This window comes from Melitaea cinxia, chromosome 11 (genome assembly GCF_905220565.1).
Source record: "Melitaea cinxia chromosome 11, ilMelCinx1.1, whole genome shotgun sequence".
Classification (NCBI taxonomy): domain Eukaryota; kingdom Metazoa; phylum Arthropoda; class Insecta; order Lepidoptera; family Nymphalidae; genus Melitaea; species Melitaea cinxia.
In genome coordinates this window covers 15,186,420-15,206,431 of record NC_059404.1, presented here as the reverse complement: position 1 = coordinate 15,206,431, position 20,012 = coordinate 15,186,420, and the positions used below count along the sequence as shown (strand labels likewise).

The 20,012-nt window shown below is 33.3% G+C and overlaps 1 protein-coding gene across 1 annotated transcript in view; it reads right to left on the bottom strand.

The window, feature by feature from the left end:
- LOC123657645 overlaps window positions 1–8,753 on the bottom strand; it is a 29,158-nt gene extending 20,405 nt beyond the window's left edge. The window contains exons 1-2 of the mRNA XM_045593166.1: window positions 8,747–8,753; window positions 8,323–8,531 (exon numbers count right to left, since the gene is read on the bottom strand). Coding sequence (XP_045449122.1) covers window positions 8,323–8,531; window positions 8,747–8,753 — 216 coding nt within the window. The remainder of the gene's footprint in view (window positions 1–8,322; window positions 8,532–8,746) is intronic.
- Between the last annotated feature and the right edge of the window lie 11,259 nt (window positions 8,754–20,012).

The following is a 20,012-nucleotide window of genomic DNA, read 5'->3' as shown; positions in this document are numbered from 1 at the left end:
TCTTGAAAAATGTAATGCATCGCTATTGTCATGTTCATCATCCGGTCATTCACAGATGCAGCTTTTTCTTTCATCTTTTTTTAACATTTTAGAGAACAAAGATCTTGCTATACACCAGTCCTTTCACTTAAAAAATCTTTAAACAGTTTGAGAATTGTGTTCCTCTATAGAAATTATAATTCGCAGTTACAGTTTTTACTATTTATTTATTTATTTATTTATCGATACATACAAGCTTATAGCCATCTTCAAACACAAGTAAGTCATACATAGATAGTCTTGATATCAATTTCATGCTTACGCTAAAAACTTTAACAAAAATAAATTTCAATAATAAAGCGAGAATAATTTATTTTCTAACGTAAATAAAAAAATGTGAATTGACTGTAATTTGATAAAAATGAGTTCATTCAACTCCATACTTCCATCACCTTAATATCGATTCACTCTAAAAACCTTAAGCAATACAAAATTGTTACGCTTCAACATTCTGAATCATAAAAAGTTCAATCCTATACAAAGTACATGCAAAATTTATTCGAAACTTCTGAGACTAAATTCCGAGAAATTCAATTAGAAAATTCTTTGTTACATACCAATGCTTTAAATTCGAATTTTTATAATGTTTTGGTACTTTTAGTACGCCTATTCCAAATAGTCTTTCAATAATCTAGATGACTGAGATGAGGATAGAATTAGAATTTCGAAAAGTTAGTGTTCAAGATTACCATAAATTTCAGTGTACAGACTGTAACTCAAATTATTATTAAGTTAAAAAAAAGCTAGTAGCTCTGACGTCATAAATTAAACTACACATTATTCAAATGTGTGTTCTATATGTTGTACTATATTCTGAGAACAACAACATTGACATAATTTTGTATTAAATAATATAATAATAACATAAAGAAAACATAATTATCTTCTATACAAGAAATTAGCCATCGAAATCCGTCTCATAAAGTACCAATATAAAATAAAGTTTATTTAATTGAAATAGTAGTGGACACTATATATATGTGTTATATGTAACACATGCATGTAAACAAGGTTCCACAACCACCTTGGAACTTGAGAAGCCGGCCGATGGCGGGATAGCCATCCAACTGCTGGCTTTGAAATACACAGGCCGAAGACGGGCAGCAGCGTCTTCGGTGCGACAGAGCCAGCCCTGCGGTCACCAACCCGCCTGCCCAGCGTGGTGACTATGGGCAAAACACATGAGTTCACGTTATTTTTGGCGTAAACTTGTGGAGGCCTATGTCCAGCAGTGGACTGTGTAGGCTGTAATGATGATGATGATGCATGTAAAACATTGAAAATATTTTAATATAACGAATGACGCTAAAAATATTTTGGTCACGTATAATCAAGAACTGACATGACTGATTCGTGGCTTTTGAGAGTATTTGGCCAGTAGAAATCTGTTAACAAAATAGTTTTCAAGTTAAACGTTCAAGTTCTTTACGCACGCTTGATTTGGAGAGTTAAATGGTGAATGCCTGACGAAAGCGTTACGAAAAGTGTAATCGGGCGAGGTGAACGGAAGTTGAGAGGGAGATATAAGTTAGTAAAGATAGAAAGAGAAAGAGTTACGTTACGTAATTTTTACTTCAGTTGTGGGGTCTAAAGCAAACTCGCTTTTAAATTGTACTAAATCCGACTTAATTTTTTTTATCTAGTAACGTAATATAAAGCTAAATTTGATGTTATAACATTTAGAATTTGATATAAAAACATTGACTAAATTAAATAAAAAAACGTCATAATATATATTATTCAGATTTTCTTGTTGGATTCCCTTTGAAGTAATTTATTTATAGCGACGTGATTCTTCAGACCGATGTAAAATATTTGTATAAAAAATAGAAAAAAGTGTCGAGTCAGAAAAACAACTTTACAAAATAGGTTTTTTTTCCTGTAATCTTAGCCCGCTATAAAAATATGAAAATAATACAAAATTATAGTCTTAAATTTATTTACATACACTATTTTTAATATCATATCAAAAATCGAACATTTCAGCGGGGATGAAACCTGCATCTGCATCTGCATCCTGCTGTTATTATTAGCCATTCTGTCAATTGTGTACGATCAAAAATTCTCCAAGCAAAGGAAAAGGAAACTTTACAGTCAGTTAAAGAGTGAAAAAATATAATTATTTTGCACAAGTAACGTATTGCAAACTGTTAAAAATATACGTGAGCTTCCAATAAACATGGATAAACTATAGTATCTAAGCACAGAAGCTATATTAAACGTACAGGATTTAAATATACCTGATTATATATACATTCATACATTGAAGAATCAAAACGATTATACAAACAAATTACGAATAACTGAAATATTCAGTATTTATTGATATAAAACCTCTTTACGCACGCTTGACTCTGATTGAGCTAGTGAATGCGTGACGAGAGCGTTATGACAAGTGTGATCGGGCGAGGTGAACGGAGCAAAAGAGAGAGGTGCGAGAACACATTTTCTTTCTCTCTTTCTCTCATAGTCAGATGCGTTTTGCTAAAGAAGTTTTACTTCAGTCGTGTGATTAGACCACACTCGTTTTTATTTTTACATATTTCGATTTCAAAAGCTAAGTTATCATTTCATACTATTGTCTATCTCTACAGGATATCAATCAAATATTATACGAAAGAAAGACAAGATTGAAATATTGTACAGATTTACTAACCAAAAATAAAATACAATATAGCTTCAATCAAGCAAATAGTTAAGGATATTGAACCCTAACTTTATTGGTATGGATAATTACGATTACGTGGATACATTAAAGTATATTGCCCAGCCCCTTAGAGACTTAATATACGAGCGGAAATCCTGCCGCGGCTTTCGGGTATCGCAATTGAGAGTTTTAATTTCCACCGAAAAGCCTTTTATTTTCCGAAACAAAGTTTATATGTTGATCTCGGATTTGCATACCTCAATGCCAAGAGGCAACTTGCTAATTAAATCGATTGAATACGAGGGTTTGAAAGTAATATTGAACATCTCTTTTGCTGAATTACTTACGTTGATCAGATTCATTCAAAATCAAAATCAAAATCAAAAATAGCTTTATTCAAATAGGCTCCAAGAGCACTTTCGAATGGTCATTTTACAAATTAAAACTTTAAAAATACTCCGCAGTTACTCTTTTGAAAATAATATATAAACTGTGTTTTAGTACAAAATTAGAAACATGTTGTATGAAATACAGCGTCACTAAGTCCACACATCTTTATCAACTATGTGATCCTGCACCGCGTAATAAGCTTTATCTATTAATTTTTTTTTAATAAAAACTTTAAATTTATGTTGAGACAATTCCAATCGTTTGTGGTATTTCATTATACATGCCAATACCATGACCCAGAAAGGAAACGTTTACTTTGCGCAGTCGGAAACTTGGAGTTACAATTTTGGTATTCCTTCTCGTGTTAACAATGCGATTATTACTATTTATTTCAAAACAATGAATATTTTGGTGAATATACATAACATTTTTATAAATATACTGCGACGCGATCGTTAATATGTCCACCTTTTGGAAAACATCCCGTAGGGAGACTCGAGCTCCAAGATCGTGAATGCCGCGAATAGCCTTTGCACGATAAATATAGTCTCAATATCTGCAGCATTACCTCACAGTAACAGGCCGTAAGACATAACACTATGGAAATAGCTAAAATATATTAAGCGTACAGTTGCAACGTCGGTCAGTTGTCGTACTTTTCTAACTGCGAATGCCGCGGAGCTGAGTCTACCATTCAAGGATGACAAATGGGAATTCCACTGAAGTTTTGAGTCTAAATGTATCCCTAAGAAAACTGTAGTATCATTGACAATAAGCCTCTCGTTATCTATAATATATATAAAAGCGAAAGGTCACTCACTCATCACGAAATCTCCGAAACTATAACACCTACAAACTTGAAATTTGGCAGGTAGGTTCTTTATAAGACGCAGGCATCCGCTAAGAACGGATTTTACGAAACTCGACCACTAACGGGGTAAAACGGGGGTTGGAAGTTTGTATGAAAGTCCTATGTTTTTGAAGTAAGAGACTTGAAATTTAAAATGTAACCTCTATAGATGGTGAAAAGGTGTCCAAATAATGTATCTTTAGAAATCAATTCCTTTTTGGGGTTAAAACGGGGGATCGTAGTTTGACTCACTGATCACGAAATCTCCGACACTATAACACCTACAAATTTGAAATTTAGCAGGTAGGCTCTTTATATGGCCAAAACTACCGCTAAGAATGGATTTTACGAAACTCTACCCCTAAGGGGGTAAAACGAAGGTTGGAAGTTTGTATGAAAGTCCTATGTGTCTGAAGTAAGAGACTTGAAATTTACAATATAAGCTGTATAGATGGTGGAAATGTGTCCAAATATTGTATCTTTAGAAATCAATTCCTTTTTGGGGTTAAAACGGGGGATCGTAGTTTGACTCACTGATCACGAAATCTCCGACACTATAACACCTACAAATTTGAAATTTAGCAGGTAGGCTCTTTATATGGCCAAAACTACCGCTAAGAATGGATTTTACGAAACTCTACCCCTAAGGGGGTAAAACGAAGGTTGGAAGTTTGTATGAAAGTCCTATGTGTCTGAAGTAAGAGACTTGAAATTTACAATATAAGCTGTATAGATGGTGGAAATGTGTCCAAATAATGTATCTTTAGAAATCAACTCCTTTTTGGGGTTAAAACAGGGGATCGTAGTTTGACTCACTGATCACGAAATCTCCGACACTATAACACCAACAAATTTGAAATTTAGCAGGTAGGCTTTTTATAGGGCGAAAACTACCGCTAAGAATTGATTTTACGAAACTCGACCCCTAAGGGGGTAAAACGAGGGTTGGAAGTTTGTATGAAAGTCCTATGTTATTAAGGTAAGAGATTTGAAATTTAAAATGTATGCTCTATAGATGGTGAGGAAGTGTCCAAAAAATACATCGTAATCTATATATATAAAAGAGAAAGGTCACTGACTTACTCATCACGAGAACTCAAAAACCGCTGGATGGTCCATCCATCCAAGATGGACAAAGATGAAATTTGGCAGGGAGGTAGATTATAGTTAGTAGAGGTCCGCTAAAAACGGATTTTGCGATATTCCACCGCTAAGGGGGTTTAATTGGGGTTGATAGTTGTATGAAACACATACAGCAGCTATAAGTTCGCCTGAAAGGCTATTTATACTGCAGCCTGAAAATAAAACTAAAAATGTGGTGTATAGAGAGGTTTTATAAAAATAACTATTAAATTATACTAAATTGTGTTTGAAAAAGTTACACAGAGTGATAAGCATTTCAAGTGACTGAAATAAAAAAAATAATTTGCGTTAAACATCTTAATAGTAATGCATATCTTTATAACCACGCGGACGTAGTCGCGGGCAATAGTAAGTGTATTATAAAACAAAGTCCCCAAAAGCGTATGTGATCGATTCCCTCAAAATCTACTGAACGGATTTTCATGCGGTTTCACTAATGGAGAGAAGGCTTCAAGAGGAAGGTTTACGGAACGGCTAAGCCGATTTTGATGATAGTTTCACTGGAAGTTTGCCGGGAAAACTTTGTGACACACTGATTTCTACGCGGGCGAAGCCGCGGGCACAGCTAGTTTATTATAAAATTATAATTTGGATACTTAACATTAGGTAACGAAAACACAACGCACTTGGTTTTTTGGCGTTCAAAACCAAGTTGCTTATTTTAAACAAATCTTGAATTCGCGATAAAGACATATTATATAGCCTATAGCTGTAACAACCTGTATATATACTACTAGCATCCCGCCCGTCTTCGCACGGGTATTCAATAAAAAAAAAATCTAATTTTTTGAAAATATAATATAGCCTCGGTCACCCGCGGATAGTGTAGCTTCCCAATAGTGAAAGAAATTTCCAAATCGGTTCAGTAGTTTCGGATCCTATTCAATGCAAACAAACAAACAATCAAATATTTCCTCTTTCCTACACATAAAGAGTAATCTTGTGTGCTGTTACATACTACTACTACTGTGGGCTGGTAATGAAAACACAATTATGGCACAATTCGATAAACATCGGAGAAACAAAATTAAAATACAAAGACAGTGAACTCAGACAAATCTTTCCACATCACTACAATAAAATGGTCGTTATACTAGGAATTGTTGTAAAAACAAGAAATCTACACAAATAAATTGGACTAGACACAAATTTACGGGACTATTGTCCATAGCTTCGTATTCTTGAATTGTAAATATACGTATATATTACGTTTATTAATAAAGAGGCTTTGGTATTCATCAGTAAATAGGCATTGTGTTGTACAGTTCATCAACCGTATTACGAGTACGAGTTTCAAAGAATTTGTTTGGCAGTTCTTTCAAACTCGCAAATATTATACAAACAATACAGAAAACATCATTGTGTGTGATAAATATTTATGTACTACATATTTTTTTCCTTACAAATAATGAGAATAATGTACAAGCTCTTGACCACAATCTTTACATACGCGTGCTCATACACTGATAACTTTTACTTAGATTAATGTATGTGTGTGCGTACATGGAACATGGAAGTACTTTAAACTTACAAATATATGCTTTGATATCGCATCTTCTCAATTTTTACATATAAAATAATTGTTTTTAAATGGTGTCCTATACTAAGAATAAAATGAAGTAGAAAGTGAAATAGCCATTAAACCGTCCAGGATTAAAAGTTCAACTGAACGAAATATCTGACCGCGACACGTTCTGAAATCCCAGATTAATGCACAGCGCAAAACTCGCGTCGTAGATTAGAAGAGTGCCTCACTGGCTTGGAGTTAAACCGTTCAGTAATGAATTTAAAATCAATATAGACGCTTTATATGAAAAGGAAGTGTAGTTAAAAGAAAATATCTATACATATAATATAATGGTAGGAAAGTCAAAACTGTACATTGAATATTTTTTTAAAAGAATACTTGGCGTGTGATCTACAATCGATACCGTAGCCAAAAATATAGTTTTTAGAATTTTTGTCTGTTTGTCTGTTTGTCTGTATGTATGTCCGGGATAAACTCAAAACGTACCGCATGGATTTACTTCAAATTTGGCACGAATATTATTTAGAAGTCGGGTCAACATATAGGCTACATATTATCATGCTATCACCTACCGGGAACGAGCAGTGAACCTTTATTTCCTCAACGCATTCTGTAACAACGTGTAATCTAGCGACGGATATTTGAATGTTGTTGTTATTATGTTAATAACCATGCTATATAAGCTAGCTTCACACTATAAAAATCACGCAATATCAGTAACTAAGCCGATAAACATAATTAAATGAATATAAGTAGACAAGACAATTTTAAAGCAGCGCCATCTATGAGATTTTTCTGTAGATATGAAATGTGAAGGAGAAACGGGTAAATGAATGTTATTTTAAAAGGTATAATCGTAGGTATTTTTGGTGCTGTATAGCGTTCACGCAGACGACGTCGCGGGCAGCAGCTAGTGTATAAATAAAAATGAATCGCAAAGTGTGTTCCTAATTGTTAAACTTGAGAAAGGCTAGATTAATTGGGCTGTTTTCTTTAAAGTTTTCTTATACTTTGTAAAATATTCTTATGGCATAAAACTAAAGAAATTGCACAGATAATTTAAAAAAAATCAGAAAACGTACGATTGTTTAAATTTCACACTAAAAGTCATTCCTTTGTGGTCATTAGAATTGTAATTTGACGAAACAATTAATTATATACCTATATAAATAAAAATGAATGTTGCGAAGAACAAAGCTCGAGCATGGCTCGACCAATTCCGCTAATTTATTTTTTGTACTTTCCTTAAGGCTCTTAAACTGAGGTAGGGCACAGCGGGAATTTCGTGCTCAAAAAATGAAGCAGCTTGACTGGGGTAGTACCTAGATCTTACAGAAGATCACAGCAAAATAATACTGTTTTCAAGCAGTATTGTGTTCCTGTTAATGAGTAAGGTGACCAGAGCTCTTGGGCATTGGGGATTGGGTCAGCAACGCGCTTGCGATGCTTCTGGTGTTGCAGGCGTCTATAAGCTACGGTAATCGCTTACTATCAGGTGAGCCGTACGCTTATTTGCCGACCTAGTGATATAAAAAAAACAAAAGAAAAAAAAACAAAAAAAAGGCCCACGAAAGGTTTTAATACTAAAAATAAAAATAAAAAACAATAATTTTTACTATTAATTTGTGACAGAACGAAGTCTATCCGGGAAGCTAGTTCATTATATTTTTAAGCTCTGATGAATTCCTACATGTATGAAATATATGTTTTAACATCAATACTTACATCAACATAGATACCCGGTAATCCAAACACTTTAGTTTCTGGTACCTCCAGTGGGGTGTACCTGAAGAACTCATGGTTACCACGATACCATTTGACAGAATACAACGGTGCTCCTTGCATGTCTCTGTGGCAAATGAGTGCTGCTGTCGCTCCCTTGATGACGGTTGAGGGTTCGACTAGAAGCTGGACGTCTTTTAGGCTCGTCACTCCTGGAACAAAGAGATTGTATCATCAATGTTTATCGGTTTTACTGGAATTTTCATGGTCGCTTTAATGCATATTCAAAGTTAACAGAGCATAAAAGTCTTATTCAAAGTTTAGCAGATACCAGAAAATGAAATACACATTTTCTAGTCAAATTGTATAACTTAAATATCATTGGTTCCACCGAAAACCGAAGTAAAGTATTTACTGGTAAAGTTACTTGCCATTAGTGTTGTGAGTTTTCTACAAGTTTAAATTAATATAAGATATATTTTTGGGTTATTCAGATACCTATCATTCAATCGCGTTATTTTTATAGTTATCGTGGTATTTAGGTTCTATGATAGTTTTCTATTATTTGTGACATTCTATATAGTGGATGTTTAAAATACATTATAAGTTTTAAGGAAAATAATTCTCATGACACATAAAAATGTGCAATCATTAATATGTGAACTGTTTGAGATTTAAGGGAATGAAATTGAGAGTAATGCTCCATATAAATACATCACAGTGAACATTTACTTTCAATACATGTATACAAAAGACTACTCTGTATAATTCATGAACAAAAGCTCTCTTTTGCTGTACGCAAGCCTCATAGAATAAAAAAAGAAAATAAATTAATTAATAAATAATAAATATCGTATACGACACCCACGAGAATAGAGGAAGTGGCTATATTCTTTACTACTGTAGTCATACAACGCACTATCATAGCCACACAGCGCACTTTTCACTTACCAATGTTTTTAGTTCGTAATTATGATGAAATATAATAAATGAGCCTCGAGATGGGATAACTATTCAGGATTGAGAGAAGCTTGAATTTGGAAAAATTTGTAATGAACTTCGCCAAAATCGCAAAAAGGGTATAACTCGACTTACATCACTCATCACAGGAGGAATAGATTTGTATGGAACTGAAGTAAAGCGCAGCAGAAAATATCCTGCTCAAAATCTGGACCAGTTCGACTGGATAAATACCTCGCCCTTACAGAAGATCCTGTGGTTTGGTTGCATTCCTGTGGGGAGTAAGGTGACCAGAGCTCCTAGGGGGAATTGGGGGTAGAGTCGCATTTGCGATGCTTCTGGTATTTGAGGTATCTATAAGCTACAGTAATCGCTTACCATAAGGTCGTACGCTTGTTTGCTGACCTAGTTGTATAAAAAAAACACTTAATTAACAAAATGGTTCTGTTTCGAGTAGAATTACTATAAGTACTTCAATCTTTTTATAATTCTCTTGTCGGATTATACAAAATCGTTCATTTCAATTGATATATTTCCATAATTTATATTCCCTTTGAGTTTAAATTGAATCAATTTTTCAGTAAATTATACGTTTAATTTATCATAGAATCAATAAGAGTCGATTCTCTGACTTTTTTTGAGAATATTGTTTTAATTTTTCGTCGTTATACTTAAGTTGAATTATCTTTGATAATTCGTAGTTGAAAATAATCTGAGATATTTAGACTTTTAATAAGTATAAATATAAAAATAAAATTAAAGTATAACTTCAGAATACTTAAACTTACGAACATAACTAGTCATAATTCCAATCCGTTTTATATATCAATTCGAACTATTAAAATTTTACTTCTGAAACAACTGACATTTTGTCGGATTCATTTTTCATATTTTTTCTTTTAATTTTATTATAAAAGGTAACGTGTACGTGTAATTTAATTAAGATTTGTCTGGATAGTATAATGAAGGATGGCTCTTATGCGGTGATTCACCACAACGACTTGAGACTCGATAAATCGATAGATATTTAGGGTTACTGCTCCATTCCCCTGGGTCATACCGTGATGTTTTAAGCGTATATAGACTTTCAAAGGTTTTATTTCGATTACACACGAGTTTAAAGTCCCTACATATATAATTTTAAATAAATGTATAATCAATACGTGTAATTTTTCTTATATATTTTCACCCAAAATGTAACGCGGTAAACTACCTGCGTGGTTTCATTTGTATTTCCGAGTTAAATTTCCTCATCTCCCATAAGTCATAATCAATCTATATCAAACTTATTCCACTAACATTAATACAATCTATGACCCGTGGTTTTATCCACGTAGATTTGAAAACAAAAATAGCTTATGGCCTGCTTCTGGGCTATCCAACACGAAAAGATTTTTTAAGTTTTAACCAGTAGTACTTGATATAAGTGCGCTTAAACAAACAAACTAAACTTTTCAATTTTATACTATTAGTATAGATATTAAAAAAAATAGTGTCCGCTGGCAAACGCAAAAAAAAACCTACTTCAATTCTAAAGGCAAGTAATACAACGTAAGTAGATGCAAAATAATAATCCGCGTTATCAAAGATTACTCAAAAAGTAGTCATCATATCTCGATTAAAATCGCTTACCATTAGCTGAGTCGTAAGCTTGTTTGTCAACCGAGTTGTATAAAAAAAGCTACTCGACCATATACTATGAGATTCAGACAAGATATCTTTGAACAGTGACTGAATATGAATAACCTCTCAGATACACATATTGAATCATCCACTGAATTTGTATGCCTTCTTTTATGATAAAATGTAATCAAGAATGTACACGGAACTGAGAATACGTTGAAATGGTGAGTCATAGAAGAGTGTACTTTATATTACGTATTACAGAATAGAGTCTACGTATACACTCGTATCTCATTCACAAAACAGAAACTTTGATATAGTAAGTTACAAGACGGAGGGTACGTTGGTATGGTAAGGGAACATACCCATACTTTGTGACCCTTTTTACAATTTTTTAACCCTCTCCTCCCCCTTAGGATTACCCGTAGTATTAACTAAGACCCCCTCTTGACTTTTCACGTAGTAGTTCAGAAGTATAGTTTAAATATCTTTTTAACCATAGTTCACTGCTCGGTATACTGTCAGCTGACGTCCTGGCATATGAACATCAGTGTTGCTACTTATGAGTTTAAAAAGTGCCATATTTGAATATAGCTTAAAAAGCCTGGTGTTTTTTCTGAAATTATTGACTACGTGACGAAAACTTAAGATCATCCCCCTATGACCAAGTTTCGTTTAAGGACCCCCCCCCGGACATTCCCTTAGTCACAAAATAGAGGATGTTTTATTACGGTAAGTCACAGAATAAGAGACACGTTGATATATTGTTTAAAAGTTCTTATATCCCTTTAGTTTATTCATAACAGAATAACAATACCAACATAACGTCGTGGGGAAAACTGCGCAACATTCAAATTAAACTAAACCAGTCATCTTTCTAACAATGAAACAAATTCAGTTGAATACGTTAAAAAAAATTTAATTTGACAAAACGCTTCGCTTAAACCGAAAGTAAAAATCATCATATCAAAAGTTTCGCTCTAGTGGTATATCGTTCCATAGCTTAATTGGCTAGAGCGTCGACACGGTATGTCGAAGACGCGGGTTCGAATCCCGCTGGAGCGGTCAATTTTTGATATGATATTCAAAAATGTTTAGAATTCCTAATTGTGGGTAACACAAAAATAAAAATCGTACATATTAAAAATAGCATGGTGTCGTCTCCTGTCAAAGATTTTCATTGTAATATGAAACTTTGAATAGTTACGAGTCTCTGTAAAGAACTCACTATAGACGGCGCCACGGTTCGCTTAAACCGAAAGTAAAAATCATCATATCAAAAGTTTCGCTCTAGTGGTATATCGTTCCATAGCTTAATTGGCTAGAGCGTCGACACGGTATGTCGAAGACGCGGGTTCGAATCCCGCTGGAGCGGTCAATTTTTGATATGATATTCAAAAATGTTTAGAATTCCTAATTGTGGGTAACACAAAAATAAAAATCGTACATATTAATTTGACAAGTTGAAATCAGACAACAAGTTTGAAATTCGAAAAAGGATATTATTTAAATTAATTAGGCGTTTAATAAAGTAGGTTTAATGTATCTCGCTCAATTTAGGACAATTATTTTGTCGAAATGGATTTACTCAAGCTTTATTATTTATATCTGGAATCTGGTACGACGTCATGGCTATTTAAAATTACCCTCCAATTAAAATTGTTCAGTGAATTTTCTTAAGCAATTTCCTGTAATTGATATATTTCTCTAATTAATATAATTAATTTTAGATTTAAAGCTTATCTTTTATTAAATGAAAGCTTCTTTTAGGAATTAAATGCCACGTAAAAGGTATATTTAATTAGTCGTCTTCTAAGTTATGAGAAGCAATGAGATCTTTGAGAATTTGGTCTGCAATTGTCCATGTTTTTTTTATGAGGTTTTTGAGAATTTTTCCATAGGGTTGAATTTGAAATATAACAATTTTGCTGAAAACTATTTAGACTAAACTTGACTTCTTGAAGATTTTAACGAAAGTAAGAGATCGCACTGAGAAATAAATGAATATATACTTTTAAATCCAGTTGATCCAGTAAGGTATGCAAACGCCTAGACTATAACAAGCATTTTTATAGCATTCACTAATATTGTCGTGTATGGAGATTGAACTGGCGACTGCTTGCACATCTCCTTCTGCTACGATATCGTATCGTCAAAATATTGCAACTTATATCAGATGTAATTTATAATATATTCAGCCTAAATCCTGTCAGCCTGAAGCCTTTGTCTTCAGAACTAAAGGTGAATTCTAAATTTCAGCTTTTTCAGCGGACATTGATATGTGGGTTGAATTCAGATTGCTTGATTTGACGTACACATTCTTACTTATTTTAAAACATTACAAGTTCAATAAAAGCTTTAACGTAAATTTGTTTCATACAATTTCTGATCCGACTTTCCGTTCTATGACCGCATAGCAATATTTTCTGGTAACAGCCATGTCCCGAAGGTACAAACCTCGTTATAGATAACTTTTGTGAGCCTAGAGATCGAGTTTCTACTCTGTACCATGAATTTAATCTTAATTTATGAATACCTTGTATCTTGCGGATTAATCTAAATACGTTTTTGAATATATTGGTACGTTAAATAAGGCAAAAAAGGATGATCATCGTTGAATCAAATAAAATGATTTTGAAGAATACTAACATTTTTTTCTCGTTTTGCTTATATTTAATATGAGATATATCAAAACTCTTTGGTGATTTAATCGGAGAAAATTTTTACATTAAATTAATATTAAATTATAAATTTACTCTTCAGAGTTTATCGAGTGTGAGTGAGTTAGACTAAGGTAGAAGAACAATAACTCCTTTTTTAGGCAGGTAACTAGAATACCAAAATATTTTTTCTAACAACTAAGGTAGTAATTAAACGTTCAGGTAATTCAAAAAAAAAAAATGAGAGGTAGGCAGCAACTCCTTCATCAATGAGAAATAATATATATTTCTGTCATTTTATTTTCACTTTCTCTATCAAATATATCTCTATAAAATATATCGTATTTTTGCTACTACTTAGGCGCCAAACAAGCTTATGGCTCACGTGATGCTAAGCGATTACCGTAGCCTATATACGCCTGCAACACCAGAAGCATCGCAAGCGTATTGCCGACTCTACTCCCAACACCTGCTAGGAGATTTGGTCACCTTGTCACCACAGGAACATTTATTTTTTAACATTAATTTTTTGTCTCTCTGTCTGTCTGTTTGTTCCAGCTAATCTCTGAAACGGCTGGACCGATTTTGACGGGGCTTTCACTGACAGATAGCTGATGTAATAAGGAGTAACTAAGGCTACTTTTAGTTAAGAAATTTATTTATCTTATAAGTCTGCAAGACCAAGTTTCTGGTGGTGTCGGGGGATAAGAGTTTAGAGCCGAAAATTCAAGTGGAAGGTAAATACCTAGAGTGGGTGCGTATGTACAAATACCTTGGTGCTTGGGTAAATGAAGAATGGGACTGTGGGCAAGAAATTCGGACCCGGATTGAAATTGCCCGAGCAAGCCTTAAAAGGATGGAGAAGGTTTTGTGCAGCCGCAAACTATCCATAAAGCTCAGACTAAGAATACTCCACTGCTATGTCTGGCCAGTAGTGTTATATGGTAGCGAGGCATGGACCTTGCAAGCTGACACCCAGAAGTATCTAGAAGCTTTTGAGATGTGGTGTTACCGCAGAATGCTCCGTATTGGCTGGACACAGAAAGTTTCGAACGTGAGAGTACTCCAGCGCGTCGCCAGTAGCCGAAAGTTACTGCAAACCGTCAAGAAGAGAAAAGCCGAGTATTTGGGCCACGTCTTGAGACACGAGCGATACCAGCTGCTCCAAATTATAATGATGGGCAAAGTAGAGGGCAAGCGATGCGTTGGAAGAAGAAGAAGAAGATAAATCTGCGAACTGAACAATACTTTAATATTTTTTTGTTAAATTCCAAGAGGAAGAAGCCGCGGCCACAGCTTATCTTTAATATAAATAGTGACACTCGCATCAATAAGACAAATCGAACAATATACTTGTATATAGGACACACACACCCCTAAATAATACTTATATACATAAACAGTATATTATGTAGTTTATCCGTGATTACGAATAAATACTACATCAGAGCAAGTAACAAGGTTAGCCTGTTAGTTCGGTTTCATTGATCATAATTAGTTATGTCAATACAATATATAGTAACGTAATATGTGCTTATTAGAAACCATTAAACCGAGTAACCGCCAATTTATCGTTAATTGTTGGCGTCGAATATAATTGGGCAACTTTGATTTTAAGGCAACAGTCCGAACTGGTTTCGTTCGACCAATAATTTTATTCGTGAACCAACATGGAAATAACGAATTTGCAAATGATAGTTTCAATTTTAAATTAATAAAATATTTGATTAAGTCAAAAAATATTAAGTTTTGCATGTATTTTTTTTACAGATGCATTTTTTTAATAAACATATTAGAACAGTTTCTGACAGTTTAGGTTAGGTTCCCGAACTGTGGACTATTGGATGGATAATTTTCGTACCAAGAATAATAATTGGTAACTGGCGTTTATAATACCGAGAGATTTTTGGTTTAGCGTAAACTGCTGAATTACGGATGAGAGAATAATTATAGTACAAATATAGGCAATTGGTATTTGTGATACCAAATGGTACCATCAGCTGTTGTTTTTTTTTTAATACTGTGGGAAAAACAACAAATAAATACTGAGACCAAAACACATATTTGTACAATTGTATGTGCGTCAATAGAAGGAGCGAGCATCCGCGTTATTTGCACTTTCATCATTTTACCAGACCAGCAAATACAAACAGGTACGGTTTATCCAAAGTTACAAATTCTCGTCCGTAATTAACTTCAAGGAAAATGTAAGAACTACGCTCTAATAAAGAAACTTAAACGACAGTACGTGCGCAATTTCAAATCGATGAAATTTTTTAAACTTCTAGAACGATCTGCTTTGTCTTAAACTATAGTAACAACGTTACCATTAATACACGCGTTATCGAATCCCAAGGAGCCAGCAATTTGGGTAATACTCAATATGGCCGTGAACACATGAAGAAAATTCTATTTTCTGGTACATTAAGCGGGACAAAATCGGGGTTCGTTCAATTTTGTAAACGATTCCTTACAAGTGCCGGTATAACCTAAATCAACCATTCCATATTTTAAAAGGTTCACAAAAAACGCTCTGTAACAAATTAAATATAAGATTCGAAGAATCCGAATATGTGTGACACACATAGTCCAAAGATTCGTCATCCTATTATACAGTTTAATCGACATATATACCTGTTCCATGAGACCTATAGCATAAGATGTATTCATATATTATGATTTGTGATCAAATTAAATATTATAAAGACATTTTCTGGTATCTCCGAGTCCCTTCGGTTTTATAAAAAAAAGTAGCTGTACCCTATGCGCGTTGCTAGGCTTTTTTTATTATTTTTCTTTTTTTTTTTTTTGTTCATACCAACTCAGAAACCTTTGTGGGCACTACACTACACAGACACAGCATAACACTGCTGAAGATGATCAAATGCATAGTTTACGATTCCTTAAAGGACATACAGACAAACATTCATTTTTTATATATTGATTTTGGTTATAAGTTGATCATCTCAAAAACATTAAAACGATAAACAGGCCAGGAACAAAAATTTTCATCTCATGCCAGATCTAAAATCTAGCTACTTATTAAAAAAAAACTTCCTGAATAATAATTTTATATCACATCGTACTTAAATCAAAGTTAAAAATTTAATTATTCAAGTAAGAATTTAAAAGCGCTCTCAAATCGTTATTTGGCAAAGTATGCATTTTTAAATATGGAGCTACTACCGATTGTAAATTTTGCTGATGAAAGAAAATCAACAATAAAGTTTAAAACCATTAATATTAGTCATTGGTGGTGTTTCGGTTTGAATATTAATTTCAGTTTAGCCTTTATAGTTCAACTTGTAAGGAATTATATATTTTTTCAGTTCGTTTGGTCCATTTACTGCCCTCCCTTTTCTCATAGTGTTTTCTATTTTAAGGCATGAGATCTACAGGTTGTCTGTAAGAAATCATCACTATCAATAATAAGATCGCTTTTGCACTTTATTCAGTATGTTTTTTTTTTTTGTTTCTTTTTAACGTACTTGTAAGTGTGCAATAAAGTATAAAATAAATAAATAAATCAATTTCTTATTCCATCCTTACCATTGATCCATTACAGGGTAACGCTTTACTGAACAATGACACAGCTATTGAGCGTTGATTTTCAACTACACTTCAACATTTTGTCGATGTAGATAAAGGTTTAATAAGTAGTAATTACTTTTACATTTTATTTATTTTTTTATTGTTGTAGAGAACAAAACTGTTTTTCTGTTTGCGACTCTTGAACAATACCAAAAGTAATCCTTACTCTGTCTGAGCGCACAATTTCCGTTCTGATACCGATGCCAATATACGCTAAATGTATATAAAAATTAAAGGCAGACACATTAATATTAAAAAATTACAGAATATTAAATGTTTGTTATTATTAATGTTTAGAATTCCCTAATGTGTGGGTAACGCAAAAATAAACATCGTACATATTAAATATAGCATGGTGTCGTCTCCTGTCAAAGATTTTCATTGTAATATGAACCTTTGAATAGTTAGGGGTTCCTGTAAAAAAACTCACTATAGACGGCGCCACGGTTGCTTAGAACTGTGTATAAAATCATCTTATTAAAAATTTCGATCTAACGGGTATATCAGTCCATAGCTTAATTGGCTAGACCACCGACACGGTCAGTCGGATATGCAGGTTTGATCCCCGTTGGAACGGGTCGATTTTTGATATGATATTAAAAACTGTTTAGAATTCTGTAATGTGTCGGTAACACAAAAAAAATCGTACAAATTAAAGACAGAAACGATAAAATAAGTTTTTTAAGGACGAACTAATTTTAATTTAAATTTTCAACTAATTATATATTATTTGTCACTATAAAAGACTATCTAACAACATGATGTGTTTTTAACAGTGCTCGTTATGCTGATTTGCAATCAAAGCAGGATCACAGAATTTTCAATCTTAAAACTAGTAGTTTCCTTTGAACCTCTTAGACATTCTTAGGGTGAAGGTAAGTGGTAATAATATACAATACAGCGCATAAGTAATTAAAATCCAATGATAATACTAAGTAAATGGATTTCCTATGGTAAGCAACTCAATGCTTGTGGAAAAGATAACAACCGACCGACAAAGAAAAAATTGATACAAAAACAAATAAATTTAAAAATTACACCTATACATATAATATATAAAAAATACAGAGAATAGTATCGAACCCACAACCTCCGGAACAGAAAGCAGGGCCACTAAAAACTACGTTAACGGGCTAGTCATACACTGAATCGTCGTATATTTTGTGCTACAATAAACAAAATTTATCGTTTCAATTACAGTAAACTATAGTACAACGTTAATGAATTCCCGAATACAAGCACCCTTTACACAGATCACAATTTCAATTTAAAGGCCCTTGGATAATCAAAAGCAAAACAATAAAATTTATTGAACGCTAACAATCTAAATAGTCTCTTAGTCTCATATTGGTGATGAAGGGTAAAATTATTATAAGTATTTTGGAGTTTACTCCTAAGAATCGATTTTCATATAAGGCCCCCGGAATCAACTGAACGAAAGACCTCGTTACGTTTCTCGTAACGCCATCTATCTGAACCCAATAGGGTTCGGATAAACGACGACGTTTTTATTTGATTTTATTCATTTATTTACCATTTGATATAGTATTAATCTTTTTCTAAAACTAGTAAGCTTTTTTTGCCTATTTAGCCAGTCGATCTGGAAGAGTAAACTCCAGTCGTGCGTCGGAGCTGACGCACATACATTTTTTTATACGACTAGGTCTGCAACAAACTTACAGCCCACATTTTGGTAAGCGGATACCGTAGCCTCTAGACGCTTACAAAAGCTTGAAGCATCTCCAGGATCTCTGGCCACCATACTCACCACAGGAACACAACACTGCTTGAGAACAGTATTATTTAGCTGTGATCTTCTCTATGGTCGAGGTATTTCCCGAGTCGGATTTCTTCAGATCTTGGGCAGCATGTATAACACTGTGCCCTACTTCACTGTAAGTTAATATCTACTGGTGCATGGTAATTGAAGTTCGATTTTGCTACGTCTCTAACTCCTATGTAATCGATGTCGCGGAGAACATTAAACGGAATTGGAAAAATCTGAACGGAAAAAAGGAACGAAGTCTCGGAATAGTTTCCGTGATGTAATTGTGATTTTATGTTTTACCGCAGAAATATGATAAGTCTTCGTTACTGTAAAGTTTTAAGGAATTATTTTTTTTGGTATGTAATGTTGTATGTATTTTGATAGATATTTTTATATAGAAGCAGGTTGATATCACACTCTTTCTTTTTATATTTTATTTTTGTTTTGTGTGCCATCCCTAATAAATAAATAAATATTGTGAGACAGATTTTAATTAATGAACTTTATATGGTAGTAAGCGGACAATCTGATTATTTAAAATTATAATATACACAGTTGAATATTAATATATATTAACAAAGAAAAAATTTTGAGTCGATTTGGTGACAATGCATATAATTATGTAAATGTAATGTTATGTTGTGATAAAGTATTATATATAAAAAAAAAATAATAAAAACCAGGGAAATCAAACTTAATTATTTTTATTACTACTTATAAAATGTTACAGCCGCGAAAGCATATTTGTAACTTATGAACCTAAGCCTAAGCCTCGGGATATGAATACTTTACTTTCTTTTTCCACGTTACGCCTAACATTACTTTTCTTTTACAGCCTTCTAAGAAAATGTTTGGAATCCAGGAAATACGACTTAAGATTGAAATTGCGCATATGGTGAAAATGGGGCAATGTTTTCTTTCTGTTTAGTTATAGCCCATACACTGTATATAATCAAATACATATACTTATGTACATATATTTAATTATTGTTACTGTGACTTAAACAATAACGAACCATTTTGAAAGATTTTTTTAGATTTTTAGATTTTTTTTAGGTTTTTTTAACAAAAAAAATAATGATTATTTTCTT